General features: G+C 34.1%; 1 protein-coding gene across 10 annotated transcripts in view; it reads right to left on the reverse strand.

Annotated features, from left to right (window-relative positions):
- Nucleotides 1-19,783, reverse strand: part of FER (FER tyrosine kinase) — a 460,601-nt gene that overhangs the window by 251,602 nt on the left and 189,216 nt on the right. For all 10 annotated transcript variants that reach the window (XM_057737769.1, XM_057737780.1, XM_057737781.1 and 7 more), the window contains one exon: nt 7,864-7,956. In XM_057737769.1, the coding sequence (XP_057593752.1) occupies nt 7,864-7,956 (93 nt within the window). The remainder of the gene's footprint in view (nt 1-7,863; nt 7,957-19,783) is intronic.

A 19,783-nucleotide genomic window follows, 5' to 3' on the forward strand; every position in this document is an offset into this window, starting at 1 on the left:
AGGGAATACTTTCAGCTTTTCACCATTGAGAATGATGTTAGCTGTCGGTTCATCATGTATGCCTTTATTATGTTGAGAAACCATGGAGACTTTTTGCAGAAAACCATTCTGTTCCAATATGGAAAGAATATGGATCCCTGTGTCACTAACTTGGAAGAGAGTGATTGAGAAAGCTACCTATCCAGAAACATCCACATTGGGTTTTGTTATGAACAATAAATACATATTTTATTAAAAAAAAAAAAAAAGAATAAGGGGCTATTTTTTTTCTTAGCCTAGTTCAGGCTAATTCCCAAGAATTTAATGAAGATTTGTATGCTTTTAACTCAAACATCTGAGCACAAGATGAGCTCCTTTCTAAGAGGCAAAGACAAAAGTGTTTAAAAACAAAAATCAAAGTCTGGATCTTACTCAAATTAAGCACCCAAATAAGAAACCATTAAAAAAAAAAACAAAAAACTAAAATATAACAGCATGGAAAATACACAAGCTTGAACAAGATAAGTAAAACTTCAACACTAACATAAAGTTTTTATGAATTTTTAATAACTGTAAAAGTGAATTTAATTCTCTTTTATATTCTTATATAAATTTAGTTAATTTAATAACTTAAGTAACAAATTATTTCAAATCTAGTGTAATAATACACTACAGTGACTACAAGTTAACTCTCAGGATTTTAAACATTTCTCAAAAATTCCATAATGACCCCTTTAATTTTAAAGCTATATATCACTGGGACATTTTAGGGGGAGATTAAGAATCAAATCTCATACAATCAGAAGTAAGAGAATCACCAAACGCTTGCAAAAGGTGGAAAATACTGGCCTACTGAATAGGAATCTGCCAGATGGTATTAAAGCTACTTTCTGTTAAAGGGTAATGTAACCATAGGTACGAAAAACGTATTTTATACCAATTAGTTTGATAGCTGAACAAATGCTTAACATAAAATGAAAACATGAATAATGTTCTTCCTCCACTTTTTTTCAAATTTCTAAAGTTATGTTCTAAATGTACTGAATTAATTATTAAAGTAATTATTAAAATAATTCATTATAATGAATTAATTATTAAAATAATGAAAAACAGAGAATATTCTGGATATTTGATCTTTATTATTGTTTGCCATCAGGCTAGACAAACAGGATGTAAAGCAGTAGTTCCACCTTTAACAGGCACTAAGGCCTATCTGTAAATTGACAAATTCTATTTTTTTTTTTAGCAATAAAGTAGAGTTGATCATTTTTTTCATGCATTGATAGCTTAGTTATTTTTATTATAAAGATACTCTACCTAATGTTCACTTTCTACTATGAAACTAGCAACAAAACTTGTATTCACCAATTCTTAACAATTTTTTGTACTTTTTGAGAACTTGAGTTTATTCATTCTTTAGCTAATAATATAACTATGGTCCATCATAATGACTAGGCAGAATTACATGCTGATCAGATTCACATCCTTACACAATTCTTCACAAAACTTTATTTAAAAAGATATACAGCTAGGCAAAACTCGAATATAACCTTACTTCCACAACTTTCCATTTCTTTGACTGCCTTTTTATGCACCTTCTTGGATCTCTAACAAGAGACACTATCTCTAGCAAAATATATTTCCTTAAAAGTCATTCATTCCTGGTCTCACACTTCTGCTTGCTCCAATGCCTTCTCATTTCCCCTGATTTTGCTCTTTTTTTCCCTTGCTTCTTTAGTTCCTTTCTCATCTTCTCTTTATTAGTAATCTTTCCTTTTTCTCTTTATCATTTTTATCCATTTACTTTTTCCAGTTGTGCTTGTGACTCTCATTCATTCTTTCTCATTTCATCATATCACTGTAATTTTTTCTACAGCTTTATTTTTTTCAGTATCAAATATCATCACCTTAGGCTCATGCCATATTACACATAAAATGAGCCACAGTATCAACAATAACATTTTAGTCCATTAACTGTATTCAGTGCTAATGTTATACTACACATCTCAACTAAAACTATTACCAGATCATTCTAATGAGTCAGTATGAAATCATCGCTCAGTAAATTTAAACGTTTATCATCAGGCTGGGATTGCTTGTATAGAATATAGCATCATCCTGACATGATCGGGGTCGTTTGTTTTAAGCATTTGAGCAAACGGATAAAAGCATAGATTTACTCTCTATATAGTGAAACTATAGAAAATAAATTCTGATAAGCTTTTGAAAATTATGTTTAATAATACTAGTGATTCAAAACTTGCAACTCTGAGAATAATATTTAGCTTTCTAAACATGACTAACTACACTGGAGAATTCAGTGTATTTGTGGCAGTGATATGATGCAAGAAATTTAATTTTTATTTTCCCTTGTTTCTCATTTTTCTACATCTTAGTGTCTATGCTAAATAAATAAATAAATAAATATTAAGAATTTAAGAATAAAGGAAGACAACCAAGGTTTAAAACACATAATATTTAAGCTGAATTTAACAATATGCCTTGTCAGAGGAAGTACAAGGTTGTTCTGCTAGACCTGAAGGAAAACACTAAAAAATATAAGCAGTTTATTATGTTATAAATGAAAATAACTATGTTCCCCTATGCCAATGGTAGAAGCCAAGCGTTATAATACAAACATGATAAATGATGTACAACTTAAACACAGCTGAATGATAATTTGCTAATTTTCTAAACAGAAGCAAACAAGCAAATCTTATTTATGATATTATATATAATGGGTGTACATCTTTATTTTTCAATATTTTTATTTTCTAAATTCCAGTGCAAAGTAATTCAAAAATTAAAATAACCTATATGTCAACAGAATCCAGAAAAATATCAATTTTAAGGAGACAGAAGAATAATTTAATAATTCTTCTGACATCTAACGAGCAATTATCTGGACCAAAATGTGCTTTATTCTGGTTCTAAAGAACATTTTTCAAAGAGTGCTACTATTACAAAGGTGTTCTGTACTCCACAGATCAGTGAACAACCAGTACTCACAGGGGCTATAAGAACAAACTGTTTGCTCAGTCACTTATAAAAGAATTCTGCAGTAAAACAATGGCTCTGGAGAAAGGGTAGTATTCTTGACACGACTAGAACAGATCTCTTCAAATATATTGTGGTTTGAAAGACTTTCAATGGAAATGGACCCTCATGATTGCCAGGAGGCTTTCAGATCGTACAACGAATCCTGTCTAACACCTCTGGCCTTGACTTCAGAGCAGTCTATGAGAAACAGTCCTCAGTGCAAATTTATAACCTCGTGCAGCATGGAAAGATGCAGCATGTGGAACAGACCTCAGTGCCTGGAGGTACTATGGATAGGTTATTTAACTCTTTAAGTACAGTGGAAAAAAAGAACACATGCTTGGAGCTGATATAACATATTAAAATACTAATCTGATAACAGTAAATATTAAACATGTACCATCAGATACTATATTCAGTTGAAACCAAATTCATCTATAGGCTAATTATCTAACATTCTTCCTTCTAGCAACATTGTTGATTAAAGTGTTCCATTAGACTGTCTTCACAGATAGCTCTACATTTTATCCACACTGTAAAAACTGGAGAAATAAGAAGCTATAAGTTCAATGGCGCGATCATTATTATTAATTTACTTCCCTATGTATAATGCAATTCACTGTTTTATTTTATCTAAAATTATGCTCTATAGTTCCAATATTTGTATGTTTATTTGAGTAAAGTAACAGTGATTTCATAGCTGCTGGGTTTTTTTAAGATTTTAAATTAAACATACTTCCACACATAAAAAAATGAATCTGGATATCTATCTCACATCATAAAGAAATATTAACTCATAATGGATCAAAGACCTACATGTAAAAGCTAAAACTATAAAACTCTAGAAGGAAACACAGGTGAAAATTTGCATGACCTTGCATTAGTCAATGGTTTTTTAGATATGATATCAAAATCACATGCCATGAAAGAAAATTCTATAAATTGGCCTTTGTCAAAATTAAAAAAATTTTGTGTGTCAAAGAACACTACTAAGAAAGTGAAAAGACAATTCACAAAATGAGGGAAAAAAATTTTCAAATTATATCTGATAAGGGGCTTGTATCCAAAATATAGAACTCATAACTCAACAATGAAAAAAAAACAATTAAAATGTGTGCAAAGGATATGAATAGTCATATCTCTGAAAAATATATAGAAGTGGCCAATAATCACATTAAAAGATGCTCAACATCATTAGTTATCAGGAAAATGTAAATAAAACTACGAGATACCACTTCATATTTACTAGGATGCCTATAATTTTTAAAAAATGGAAAAATACAAGTGTTGAGATTGTAGAGAAAATGGAGCAGTTGTGCATTACATACATTGCTGGTGGGAATGCAAAATGTTGCAACCACTGTGGAAAACAGTTTGGCAGTTCCTCAAAAACTGAAACGTAGAATTACCACATGACCCAGCAATTCCTCAGTATATAATTGAAAGAACTGAAAACATACGTTCACTTAGAAACCTGCATGAGAATGTTCATTGCAGCATTATGCATAATAGCCAAAGACGGAACAACCGAAACGTCCATCAGCTGATGAACGGGTAGACAATATGTGAGAAATCCATACAAGGGAACGTTACTCAGTCATAGAAAGGAATGAAGGGGTGATACATGCTACAACAGGGATGAACCTTGAAAACATTATACTAAGTGAAAGAAACTAGACAAAAATGTCACATATTCTATGACTCTCTTTATGTGAAATGTCTGGAATAGGCAAATTCATAGGGATCAAAAATAGATGGGCGATTACTAGAAAACTGAAGGGGAGGTGGAATTAAGACTAATTGCTAATAGAAATGCAGTTTCTTATTAGGGAGATTGAAAGGTTCCGGAACTATATAGTGGGGGTGGTTGCACAACATAATGAATATACTAAAACCACAGTGTGTACACTTTGAAATGGTGATTTTTGTGTTGTGTGAAGTAAATCACAATAAGATAATTTAAACGGGCTTAAGTTTGCCATTTTGGCAGGGGTTTTTTAAAACATTTTTTATAAAGAAAAAAATTCATTTATAGTAATTAAAATTTTTCCTTCCTCTGTTACCTTTTCTAAACTAGGATACTCCAAAAAATACTAACTTATGTCAGAAAAAAATTTTAAATTATAATTAAGTAGCCTCTAAATTTTATCCACCTTAGATTATCATACTTAACACCTAAAACCATCACATTCACAGGAAGACCCAAGATCTCAGTTACCTGTGTAGTTGAGGGGAAAATCTTCTTCAAACAAATAGGATATTTAACACCTTAGAGAAATAGTTCTTTACCTTTATTCATAGTGTACCACAGTGTCATAAACTACAGACTATCTCAATCTTTTTAGTTCATGAGATTTCTGAACAAATCAGGAAATACCAAAGGGCACTTAACTGATGTAGATGATGATTGCCTTCATCATGAAGATAAAAATGTGATCAACTGGGGGAGGAAGTGAACGTTCCCTAGAATTCTGAATTACAGAGAGAATATACTCTTAAATGAAATGGGCATTTCATAGCTTCAAGAATGTTGATAAGTTTATTAAAAATGTATATTTAAATGAGGTACATGCTTTGTGGGAAAGGCACTTCATTTCAGGTAAAAGCAGTTTGTAAACACCAAATTTTAACCTATATCAATCACTGTCAATTTAGTAATTTTACTTAAAAATAAGGTAAATACTACTTTTAAGTGGAGAAAACAACATGTAAATACCTTCAGATATTTAAAAAGTTACGGTTTATACCAATTTAACTATGAAGATTGTGCATACTATACTTGACATGCCTTTTAGGAGTGCCAACCCTATACAACTTCACCTTAATGAACAGGATTTCTCCTGTTTCTAGATGTAAATCAGTGTGTCTTAAAAAAACCTCTCTCATCCTCTGATCAACTCTGATTTATCAAAACAGACTCTGGCTAGAGCTAAAAGCTGAACTTCCCATAACAATGAACTTCAAAGTAACGTATGCAGCATGAGGTCTCAGAGCCACTGCTGCTCTCCTAGTTATCTGTCTTGAGGGCACAAGGTTCTCAGGCAGCCCAAGTTATGGGGGAAGAAAACAAACATGGGAAATGTTACCCCATTTCCAGTCATAGAATTCTTACTTTTCTGTCACTAGCTAAACTTGTTAAGCTCTAAATTCCACTCTCCTATCTTCCCATCTAAGAATAAAGCTGAAGGAAACCTTGAGTTTATAATGAGCCTTGGCTCTCAAGTATTTAAGACATTTTACTCTAGTCAAGCTTGATCTTTAACAGCACAAAGGAAGGAAAAGTGGTGGGGGACACCTTTCATAAATCAGCTCACCAATAAACACTGCCGGCACAAAGACCTCTGACCTAAGTGAACTCAAGGTGAGTTAGTGACAACTTAATTATGCGCTGTGTTTCACTGACTCCTTTTAATGTTAAATAATTTTATAAATGGTTCACTGAGGTATTCGAACATTTCTTTTCAAGAACTATATTTGTTTTTCTTTTTTAAAAAAACTTTTTAAATATTTCCTTCTAAGAACTGTTTTTCTTCAAATAAAAGTTATCAAGAAACTCTCCTCATAGAGTCTCTGAAACTTCTTATAAAATCTTAATCAAGTCTCCTACACTTTATTTTGACTGTCAAATCATAATAAACCTAGTTCTATGAACTACTATTTATCTGTAAAGTTGTAAATTTAAGAAAACAAAAGTAGGAAATAAGACTCGAAAAAGACTTACTCTACCATGTAGCTCTTGCCCATAATTATTTTTATTTTCACTTGCTATTTAATGCCACATGAGATAGTCTGTGTTAGCTCTACTCCCATAGAACACTTCCGCATATCGGAAGTGACAATGGCAGCATCAAAGGTTAAAATCTAAGTTGAAAATCTCTTTTATATATAAAAATATAATTTTCTTCTTTTTTGTTAATTAAAATACCTGATGCTTTGCCACAACTGTGTATTAAAGATTGTTGCCTGAGTGGAATAAATATGGGAACATGTGTTATATATTAAAAAGGAATTATAGCAAATAAATCCAAAATGTGAATGGACATTTAACTAATCTAAGGTTAGGAAACACTTTTTTTTTTCTAAATAAGAACAGATCAAATTGTCTTAGCTAAACTTTTACAGAATAAGAAATGATAATAAGATATTATTCTGTAGAAACTTCACAAGATAAGGGGGAAAGCATGTAACTAGTTTGTACTGAATATTGTTTCAACCATCATTCAATAAAATATCACTATAAAGCTCCATTGTGAATGAGGCATGGCTAGAATAAAAAGTTTGAAAATTCAGTTTTATCAGTAATAAAGTAAGAAAAATATTTTATAATTTTATATATAAATGGGATAAGAATATTTTTTATCTTGCTTGGCTATAGCTACTATTACTAGGGGTAATATTCTATGCACTACTGTGATATGCCAAGCCCAACTTTCAAAAGGACTTTGATTTTCTAATTAAAATGTTCTTAAAAGTATGATGACATATATAATCTGATACGTTTTAAAAATACATATACCATACTCCCTATTATAAAAATGTTTCACTGTAAAAGAAATTTGTTTATATATTTCTTCTACTAAAGCCCCAAAATACATTAAATACTCCCTGAAACTACTTATACATAGTACAGAAAGCCTACAAGTTTATTTCTTTCCTCCCTACATCACTGTTACATGGGGTCTTAACTATACACATATATACATAGATTCATATACACAAAAAAGTTAAATTGTGTACTTACCTCTCCATTTGTAAATACAAGTTTACATATGATATTCACTGGTATATCAGAAAGAAGCTAGACAATGACTATTTTCAGGAGCATATAGAGTTCATCCTACTTACTGTTGAAGAGCCCAGTGCAGACTTTGGAGACCTAATGATTCCAGCAATTGAATGACGAATAGACTCAAATTTGGATAGCCTCTCCTTTCTTTCCTGGATAGATTAAAAAAGACGTCTTCAGCAGTAGTAAACTATCCAGAATACACACAAATGTGCTAGGTATTCAGGTATTTATCCACAGCTTATATCCATCCACTCTGTCTTCCAAGTAAATAAAATGTAAGCTTCCTAACATTAAAGATGAAAAGTAACCAAATGCAAATGAACGTTATAGCATTTTATTTTCCTGGTCCCTCAATGAATGTCATGATTTGGGGAAAAATAAGAAAGATACAGAAATTCATGAGATGAGAGAAAACAAGAAATGCAAAGGAAACACAGAAACCAAGTATTAGCACTCAGAGAAGAAAAAAAAAAGACACAAACTAGAAGGAACCAGTCTAACAGAAAATTTCAGATAATACTGTAGTTGTGAGGGATTTTCAAGGGAAAAAAAAGGGTGTTGGGGGAGACAGGAGGAGAATTATATGGAACACATCTTTAAACAGCAAATTTCACTTGAGTAGCCTGGAAGTTTCCCAAAGATCCACATGATGATGATGATGCCAGCGAAGACGACGACAGCATTCCTTACGACGACAGAAGAGGAGAAAGTAAAATAAGGAGATGGTAGTGGCAGATCTACTGCTAAGGAGAGTAAATCCGGGTTGCTATCTGCTACAGGATGCATATTTCTGAGGATCACATACCATAACTGAAGGAAACTTTTCCTTAAAATTTCAAATCCTTAGATCCATTTTACAAACACAAGTGAATGGGGTAGGTAAGAAGGTAGGAAAGCAGAGAAAGAAGCAAAACAAAAATGAGAGGCTGGAGGTAAGAAGGAGAATGACAGCAAAGCACGTGTGATTTTCCAATAATGACTGCAATTCACTTGTTAGCAGCAATTAAAGAACAAGATATCTTATTGCCAAGTGCTATATTTCCATATGTCTTCCATCAGTAGTGATGCTCAGTTTTATTTGTCAGTGGAAAATAACTAAAGCAGGCCACAAATAACATCTTCTGTACCCTTTTGTAGATGAAAAATGTCTCTGCCACATCAGAAAATAAAGGATGTTGTGGTCATCAAACCATCAGCCCCTGCAGCTGCCCCAACTGTTCACCCTGAGGGGATTCAGGATGGAGAAAAAAAAAGGGGGATGGCCCTAGACAGCTAAGGTTCATACCGAAGGAATAATTTCAATGAGCCCAGACTCTTGCATCTTCCCTTACACAGAAAAGCACTAAATTCATTAACCTGAGATGTCTGCTTTTCTTTCATTAACAGGACTCTACTGATGTTCCAACTACCTGGCTTGTTGCAAAAACTCCTATATATCATGGCTCCTCCCTTACCCCTTGGGAGCAATCTCTCAGAGCTATCTCAGGCTTAATTCCTCAGCAAGTCCACTGAATAAAACGTAATTCTCAGCCTTCAGGTTGTGTTTTTTTTTTCAGTTGACACCCTGTTTCCAGTACCTAGCGTATGTCTCTGTATATAGTAAACACAGACATTTTTGGTTACATGCTACCTGATAAACACCACAGTCTCTGGAATTTAACTATTGTCTCTCCACTTGCCTACACCTACTTTATCTGCTTTCATTCTAATAGCTGTGGTACTATCAATTTTTCATTATTCTACAAACAAACACATATTAATAATGTAAAATAATCTTAGGTTAACCCTTAAACAGAACAGATCATCTCAAATTCCTTTTCATTATCATCATCACTGAAATTGCAAACTTGGTCGTGAGCCCATGTAAGTCACTATTTACACTTCAATTTGATCACTATAAAATGGAAAAAATAATACAAACCTTCCTCAGAGTGTCCTTACAAATAAATTAGTACAAGTAGTTAAAAATTAACATGTTAAAAGCAGGTACATAGTTAATAAAATTTACCTTCTAAAAAAATGAATCTTTTGTGGTACAACTGATCATCATCTTAGGAATGTGAGAATGCATCCCATAGCGTTAATCCTAGCTGCAGCCTTAGTGTTACTTTTTAGTAAAAATCACTGTGATTGAGCCACAAGAAACGCTAGAGGAAAGACAGCCTTGAGTTACTGAAGGAATACAGTGACCTTTCAGTAAAGCATGTCTATCTTCAACTTGGGCGTTTGGGATTTTTTTAAAATCTATTTCTAGTGCTTGAGAAACCTTCTGAAATAAAAACACTTGGGAAGGGGAAAACTGAATAAAAGGTATAACCAAGATGTGAAGAATGGAAGAGTAGGGAGTAAGGCATACACAACAGTTGTTTTATAATTAAATTTGTGAAAAATATGTCGCAATGCTGTAAAGCGACATACACACACTGGAAAGTACTATAGATCTGCTGCTGCTACCACTGACAGGAAGATAAGATGAAAGTGCCCGCCTCACCTATTTTGCAAGGAAAGCTTCACAGGAAAGTAGCAGGTACCTCTACTGTAAATTTAGCCTTCTCCTCTGAGTCAATGCTCTTAAACTACTAAAGAGAGTATAGTCCCAATATAGGAGTACTATGAGAACAGAACTGAAAATAACATGGGAGGTTATGCAGAAAAGTAGAAAATTCAGGGGAGAGTTTTAAGTATTAGAAAGCATTTTATTTGCATATGATTTAATAATATCCATTGAGAGGCTAAAAATAACTCTCCTCAAGCTACATCTTGGGCATCAAAATCTACAAAAAGAAAGAAATCAATTTCTCCCCAAACCCCTTAATAATACCAAAAGAGAAAACATTTTCTTAAACAACTATTTCTAGATAAGACTAGTGGTAGTTCCAGGTGTGGGGTAAAGAAGACTTCAAAAATCACTTCCTTTATATTAAGTTACAAAGCATAATATATTGTGTGTTCAAAGGGATATGATTAGGAAAAGAGGAAAAGTATCCTTTCACCTAAAGGCACTCTTTAAACAAGCTTATCTAAAAAATGTATTATCAGAAGCAATAAGTAGACTTTACGTTTCACACAGGAATAAGCAAATGCAAAGAGAGTTTCTAAAACATTTTAACCAGTGTCAGCTCACTTGGGGCCCAGATTTCCACAAATAAAACATGAAAATTCCTTTGTCAAAGCTCTGGTCTATGCAGCATTACATATCAGCTTCAAATTATGGTCTACTTAATAATACATCAGACTGTGCTGAATTCACTGACAGGCTGATTTTTGTATCAATGAATTAAATAGCTACTTTTAAAAACTAAAATGCTTCTCTTCAAAATTAAAATGCTTCTCTTCATCTATGATGGACATAATGCCTAATTTTGCCTGTAGGCCTGCCAAGGCTGGTGATGATACATTTATTTTATCCACCTCTAGTAATGACAAGGTAAAGAGCTTTCTCCAGATAGACGGGATTAGTTCTGGCAAAAGGAGAGCCCCTCACAGTGGAGGTAGTTGGGAGCCAGTGAAGCGGGGGAAGGGAGAGGCAATGTTATGAAGTAACTTAGGATGTCATGAAATAATATTGTGAATAATGCTCTAAGTACAGCTATAAACCTATCTTGAAAGAAAAGTTCTAGATGCAGTATCAGTTTCATATCTCACTTAAGACCAGTTTTTCATTACTTTAAAATTAAATAAGGCAGGGTTTCTCAATATCTCTAGATATATAGATAGATACAGATAGATATAAAATAACTAAGACTTTCATAATAATTAAAAGTCTGCCTATGATAAATTAAAAAAAAAAAAAACCTCTGTAAGAAATAATATCTTAATTACAGTTCAAGTAAAACCAAACCTATCAGGTTTTCAAATTACTCTTCACTGAAACTCTCAAATTACAGTAAAACAAGCTCTCAAGTTACCTCCATCCCCTGTCCACAGGCAAAGGTATAAAAGGCAAGTACTGAGGTTTTCCTGACTGGAGTGCCTGACAAAAATTAACAGCTCTTCAAAATGACAGTCTATTTAGATGCCAAAGTACAAATGAATGACTTTAACCAAAAAGCACGTAACAGTTCTCCAAGGAGGCAAGGCTCTTAAAGGAGGCACTAAGGTAGAAAGAATAAGGTTCTTGATGTCCGAAGGGAAAAAGTATATAAATCTAGGCAAAGCCCTTAACTACTCTGGCTCTTAAGTTTCCATATCAGTAAACAGGAGGACACTGGACTAGATAAAAATCTTCATCTCAAAAATTTCGTGACCATTGTTCAACTCCCCAATCATTTGCACTGCATTGATCAATGATGAAACTCTCACAGAAGAGTTCCACTGCATAAGGCTGGCAACCAGATTTACTCCCCTTAGGGCCCGTGGTGACATTCTGCTTGAGTGTGCCCTCAGAACTTGTCCCCCAATGGAAGGGCGAACTACAGAGAGTGAAAGGTAACACTGGAACATTTTTTTTGACTATAGCTGGTTGAAGCAATAACCATATATTATTTCTCACAGACTTCTGTAAATAAACTCAATCTAATAACATTCTTAGAATGAACAATGAAAGTGATTATTTGGCCCGGCAGGAAGAGTTAGATACTTATTCAAATCAGCAGGCAATAAGATTCAAGAAAAAGATAACATTCCCGCTCTAACTCCAGGCTGAGTGCCAGATATCTTTGGGACCATTTATGCAAAGCAGCCATGAAATCTGGAGGTATTTTGTGAGAAATAGCTACAAGGAAATTATAATGCTAGAGAAGATTGTATCCTGAAAAAAAAATTCTAAACTGTTGATAACTCCATAATATAAATGAAGTACTGAAAATATCAATATGTCCTTCATAAAAGGAATGCATTTATAAATAAACAAATAACTTAGTCTTTTGCAGGTACTCATTTGCTGGAGAGAATGAAGGATACACAGTTTCTATTCCCATCATGGTACAGAATTTAAGTATAAAACAGTTTCTAAATGATTTATTTTAGCAATTGGGTTCTGACTGAAGACAAATCATTTCAGAAGTATTCACTGCCTAGCAACCTAGTTTGTCACGCTGTCATTTTTCTTTGATGCTTGCACATTAAAAATATTTATTAAAAGAAAGACAGCCCCCTTGCTAAGTCAAGCATTTTCATATTTTGAAATAATGAAATTGGAAACTAAACGTGTAAAAGGAACATTTGAATGATTAAGATTTTGTCTTAAAATAACAACGCTAAGGAAATTTACAGTATAACAGAATCGAGTTAATCAAAACCTAGGTTATAAAACTTTCTATCATTCTTCTTGCTTTCTTGACTCTATATCTTCTTAAATGATTTCTCCACGGAAACAAATCCCATGCATCAGGCTATAATCAGCTCCCTTTCTGTTCAATATCTAAATATAATTCATGTTCCATGGAGATTTTCTCAAATGTATGAGCAAAAATGCATTATAATTCTTTTTATAACGTATCCAGTAGTGCAAGATGTACACCAACCAGTTTCCTTTTGAGCACCTCACTGACTCAACGATTTAAGTACTAACAGATTTTGCTCAGTAAGCAACTGAGCATTTCAGGTTTTTTTTTAAACTTACAGTATTATGAGTTAAATTATCAAGACATCTTAACTGAAATTCTGCTTTTAAAACAATTAAGGGACAATAATAAGGCGGAACATTTACCGTCTTTGCTTAACTAATGTTATAAAACAAAGAATACATTAAAATGTGATTGAAAGTATTTCATTAGAAGTCCCTATACCTAGTAATCAAGGCACTTTACCAACTTCAGCCACACCTTCACAAACTCCCAAGTTCATTATTCTATTGAACAAATTATTTTGAACAGATCAAAATAATCCCTTTGCCATTAACTGTGTATGCTGCACGTGTCTTTCTCATAGCAGTTTCCTTCTCTCTCCTCCCTCTTCCCTCTCTGCCTCCCATTTTCCCTTCTTTTCTCTTCCCTCTCTCCCTTACCATAATGAATGCTTATAATATTAGCTATTATTATTATTTGGGTTTTACCAGTATTGACAAGGACATGTGGGCTCTTTCCATCTTTTGGCTATTGTGAATAGTGCTGTTATAAACATTAATACACATGTACTTGGCTATCTGTTCTCAACTCCTTCAGGGATCTATCTAGCAGTGGAATTGCTGAGTTGTATGGTAATTCTATGTTTAACTTTTTGAGTAACAGCCAAACTGCTCTTTGACAGTAGCTGACCCATTCTACATTCCCACTAGCAATGGATGAGGCTTCTAACTTCTTCACATCCTTGCCAACACTTATTTCTGTTTTTCTGATTATAATGATCCCAGTGGTTGTAAAGTGCTTATTTTTTTAAGGATATTTTCACAGGATATCGAATTCAAAGTCGATGGCTTTTTTTTTTTCTTCCAGCACTTTGTCTTCTGGTCTCCATTGTTTCTGGTATGAAGTTAGCTAGAATTCATGTCATTATACGCGTATACATAATGTTTCTTTTTTCTCTGACTGCTTTTATAATCAACTAGGGTATAAGTACATGTAATTTTTTTCTTTTAATTATCCTGCTTGGGATCTGCTAAATTTCTTGGACTTGTGGGTTGAAAGCGTTGGAAAACCATTGTCTCTTCAAATATGTTTCTACTCCCATCTCTCTCTCTCTCCTTTCTTCCTTAGATTCTAATTACATGTATGTTAGCCCTCTTGATATTACCCCATGATCTCAAACACTCTATAACATACTCTTCTCTTTTTGCTTCATTATAAATTCTTTCTATCACCCTGTCTTCACAGCTCACTATAATTTTCCTCTGTGTCCAGTCTACTGACAAGTCCATCTAATGAATTGCTCAGCACTGATATTATATTTTTCATTCTAGAATTTCCATTTTTTATAGTGTCCACATTGCTGCTGAACTTCTCCATCTTTTCATATACATTGTCTATCTTTTCTATTAGATCCCTTAGCATTTTTGGAAAAGCCATATTAAAGACATTGTTGGTAATTCCAATATCTGGGCCACCCTCTTATTTTTTTAGCTGTAGGTCACATTCCTTATGTTTTAGTTTTCCATATGATCTTTCATTGTGTGCCAGATGGTTTGTATAAAAAAAAAAAAACAGTATAGAATCTGAATTCCATATTTACCTCAAGAAAGAGGCACACATACTCCTTTTTTCTGTCAGCCTGCTAGAACTGGGGCTGTAGTTAATAAGTTGGGCCTGGCCTCTGCTGCTACTTTGATTTGCATTACTTCACCACCAGTTTCATATATTTGGGGCTAGATCAAGAGTTTTTCTTTAGCGAGGAATGGAATCTGAGTCCTGGCAAGAATCCAGCACCCTCTGTTTTGGGGGGATGTGGGAAAAGGGGGCAGTAGGGAGTTCTCTTTACTCTCCATGCTCACCCATTACCTTATACATCTAAGGGAACTTTCTACCTTCCTCCCTAGCCTTTAGAAAGCCATTGCTCTGTCCTCTGTGAAGACCCGGAATTCCCTGCAGAGAATCAACTTGGGAGGGAGCTCTTATTTTCTTTTGTTGGTAAAAATCCAGAGTGCTCAGTCCTCCTGTCCAAAAACCTCAACCACCACCCCCTCCAACGATACTGCACCACCTTTTTAGTGTGGGGAGAACTTCATTTGGAATATCTCTCTCAAGTCTCCTTCTCTGATTCCCTGCTCCACTCAGCAAAGACCTTTGAGTAAATGATGGTGAGTAGATGCTGTCTCACTCTGTGGGGAGGACTCCTCCAGATTATAATCTGTCACAGCAGCCTACACACTGTTATTACAAGTTTGTTAAAAGCTTGTTGAGTTGACTTCTCCTTATTCTCTTTGATGGGAGTTTCCTCTTATTACACAGTTCCATCAACGATGGAAGCTGTCACAGGTTTTTTGTTTCTTTGTTTTTGTTTCTATGAAATGCTTGCCACTTTCTGGACTTTGGTTCATTTAGGTTTCTTTCTGTCCTCAGATCTCTAATGAGTATTTTTTAAATTACTATTCTGTACCTTATCCTCCTTATTTTGGTTATGAGGTAAAAATGAATGTCTCTTGTGACTTTCTATATCCAAACAGGATGCAGATTTCATATGTATTTTATTAAGACAAGTAACCTACCAGTCATCATTTTATTTACCTTTATTCACACACCAAGAAAATACAAAGACACAATTTAAGGATCTTCAGTATGACAAAGAAGCCATTAATTTATCAAAAGTTACAGACTTGAATTTAACTACCATTTTCTAAAGTAGTCAATTATCACAAAAGGCCTTTAGAGTTAAAGACTACATTCCTCAGAAGATTATTTAAAGGATTAAATTCCTGACTTCTCAAAATTTCTGATTATTTTCTGTCTTGGTTTTTTGTTTGTTTGTTTTCTTTTGTTGATTTCTTTTGGGGGGTACGGGAGATGAAGTTTATTGGTTTTATATTTGCTGCAGAGGACCTCACAAGGACACTATAAAGACTACTATGTACATATTTCATTTTTGTAAACATTTTAAGTTTCCAACTTTATCTAAGAAGTTTCACGAATGGTTTTACTGTTTGATATTCTCATACTGCACATGTATCAATAATCCTCTTATCTGTTCAGAGCTCCTTTTGTTTCTGGAACTAATAACTAAGAACATTTCAAGTTTCAAGGCCTCAGTCAAGACTTTATTTATTAGAATGGAATCAGAAACTGCAGGACTCAAAAGAAAATCATGACTTAACAAAAAAAGAATAAATTTTAAAGAAAGGAATGTGGTGCTTAGAATGTTACACTTCCATTATCAGCAAATAAAATCCAACTGGGAAACCTGTTTTGGAAAGAAGCCAATTAGGTTCTAAGCATGTGTCTCACCCTCAGCCCCTCTGAAAGAAACTGCCACACTATGCTGGTACCACCTGCCTGAGAATGAAGTCAGTACGATAAAAGGTAAGAACTGAGAAATGAAGACAAATTCCTGATGACACGGTTTGAATTTCTGGATACATCCAGTCACGTGAGTGGATAAACTCTCTTTTCTACTTTAACTAAGCTGCCTTCATTGACTACTATATAGAATGAATACAGTAGGCGTTCCTAGAATATCCATGAGTAATTGAAGAGTTCTAATAAACAATTACAAACATCACAACTGTCACAAAAAAAATAATGCACTAACATTTTTAATGTTTTAACAGGAAAATAAATATTTTAATATTGAAATACATTAACACAAATATAAAAATTATTTGCAAAATAAACACTATGTTGTGATAATTACTCTTACTTATTCCCATTAATTTAATAGTTTCAGCACATGATATACAAAGTAACTGATTAACATGATGGTGAAAACCCTAGTTTAGATGGTTATTAATAGATGTTATACTACAAAAGGTTCAGTAATCCCACAGATTTTAGAACTGCCCAGTTAAACAAATTTAAACAGATTTCTTAAATGCAACATGTCTCAGAACCTCAATAGTACATTAGTACATGCACTCCTTTTTTGGAGGAAATATTATTCTGCAAAATTCACTTCAAGAAATGCTGTCATGAGTCTTTCATTATGTGACAGTAGGAGGGAAAACATTCTCCTCCACTTTACACCAGTCATGGCTTTTTCTTGGACATTATCCTCACATGTAACAGCTCCAAATTAACAATTCCAGCTCCTCTCTTTCTGGCCACAAGCACCTACCCCATTGGTTTGCTTTCAACCAGATCCACTATAACCATTTTTCAACCTCACTGAAGCCCTAAGGCTTTGAGTCTCCTAATTTCTCCCAAACACTTTCTCTTTCCTTCTCTTCTTTTTCATCTGAGATGTCACGACACATCATTTCACTGACACTTTTGCCAATACTCTGAATTCCCTTGCTATCCTGTCTCTTAGTTGTCCCCATGCAGCAAACCTGAATGGTGGATAGATCCAACTTTCTGCTCTCTCTGAGACTGCATTCAGCAACTCACCATGGTGGAGAGAATCACATGATTATTACTTCAAACAGGCCCTAAATATCTGACACACTATGAAATTTCTCTGGTCAACTCACTTCCTAACTCTCCCACTGCTGTTGTCAACCATTTTAGACCTTTCCTACTTTTCTTGTGTCTAAAACCACCTTGTTCTACCCTTTACAACTTCTTTAAAAATGAAACTACAAGCCAGCAACTCTTTCAACTTCCCTTTTCAAACCTACAAACCCATTCCTTCTCTCCCCATTCTAACCCGTTTCCCATTTGGACACATGGAGCTGTCTCTCTCCCACCGAGAATGACCTCTCTACTTGTACCTCATCCCTTCCGTCCTCCCAAGGACTTTATACCTGGAAAACCTAATAGATCTTTCTTTGAGGTACTGTCCCATCAGCTTTTATATTTAAGTTGCTGGCATAGGAAAACAAGGAGAAGTGGTAGTAAGAGAGAAAGGAGGAGGGAGAGAGAAATGAAGAGAGGAAAGGATGAGCCTTTCCCTTTACCACATATCCTGCTCCAGCTACTGCTTGCTCTTTTCCAAAAACAAACAAACAAACAAAAAACCTAAAAGAGCTATCTATGTGAGCTATAAATCTCAGCACCAAGTCTCTATTCCTATACAATAAGCACTAATCTGTTTAAATTAATAAAGCACCCATTGAATATACCAGTATTTTCAGAAATCCATTCACTATGCCATCATTCGGCAATAAGCAGAGCAGGATCAAGAAGAGATGAAAAGCATACTAAACTACTGGCCTAGAAGAGTTAATATGTAACTCCGAATACCATACTTATTATCAGGAAGAACTTTTTTGATTAGGTGTCATCATCCAAACCACAATTTTTCATCTGAAAATGAAGAGTAGGTATTCTCCAAGTAACCATATCAATGGTCTCACAAACAACAATGGTACAATAATTCTAAATATTTAAAGTTGTATTTTATTAAGCAAAATTATTACATTGGAGAAAAAGTTTAAAGATATGAGAATTTGAACATTTCCTAAATCCCCTTGTTCCTACTGAGTTCTCCAGGGATTTTACAACTAGCGTTGTCCATCTCTGTCCTTACAGAGGATATCTTAATTTATATCTATTGGAAATGCTCATAGAAAAGATAATAACAAAGAAAGTATAGTCCAGAAACACTAATTGTATTTTCTTCCCTCAGCATGAGGTAAAAACTACATAGCTCTGACTACAGACCTGACTGAACCCTCAAAACAAGGCCTCTCCAGGAAGGTTTCCTGTAGTTATCTCCTTCAGGGCAAAACTTCATGACGATTCTAATTAAAGGTTGTGAATGGTGTTTAAATTTTTATTCCTGATGAATTTTTTACCCCATAACATTCTTTTGGCTCTGATTATATACTTTCTATCTCAACATATAACTAGAGTTAAAAAGTGATTTGTTCCATTGGAGTGGCGGCCCTAAAAATTGAGAGGCTATATTTTATTAAAACAATGGCCAAAGGGAATGTCAAATGTCTTGACTAAATTTCCCTAAGTTTGCATGACCTACACCCCTGAGAAAGCACAGTTTTTAAAGGCACCAAGATTGTTCTTCACTATCTTTCTGCCTTAGGCAAGCTCTCTCTCCTGTTTCAAGATACACATTGGAAGTATTTTCTCCTTGCCTAGCATTAACTTCCTACCATACAAGTGGCTGCAGTGTGCTTTATTTGAGATTCAGAAAAGTTTATGGAGAAGAGAATTTTCTTATAAAGAGGGAGGAAAGCTGATACAAATATTTGTAATATAAGGTAGTAATCAGATGGAGGCACAGGACAGGTAAGGAAAAGCGGAAGTGGCTTAGAGCCAGTCTAGAGCTATTTAACACAAATAGCTATGCTCAAAGGCACTTAGCAAGCTCAGCAGTTTTTTTTTTTTTGGTTTTGTTTTTTGCTCTGTTTTGCTTTTATGTACCCAAGAGAATTAGAATAACACTATATAGGTGTAGGGCATTTGATTCTAATCATACTTTCATGGCCTTAGACACAGCAAAAATTTTTCCAGAGCCTCAAAACACTATTTAGCCATATTCAGGGTTTCTCAG

The sequence above is a fragment of the Hippopotamus amphibius genome, chromosome 1, assembly GCF_030028045.1.
Source record: "Hippopotamus amphibius kiboko isolate mHipAmp2 chromosome 1, mHipAmp2.hap2, whole genome shotgun sequence".
In the NCBI taxonomy this organism is placed as follows: domain Eukaryota; kingdom Metazoa; phylum Chordata; class Mammalia; order Artiodactyla; family Hippopotamidae; genus Hippopotamus; species Hippopotamus amphibius.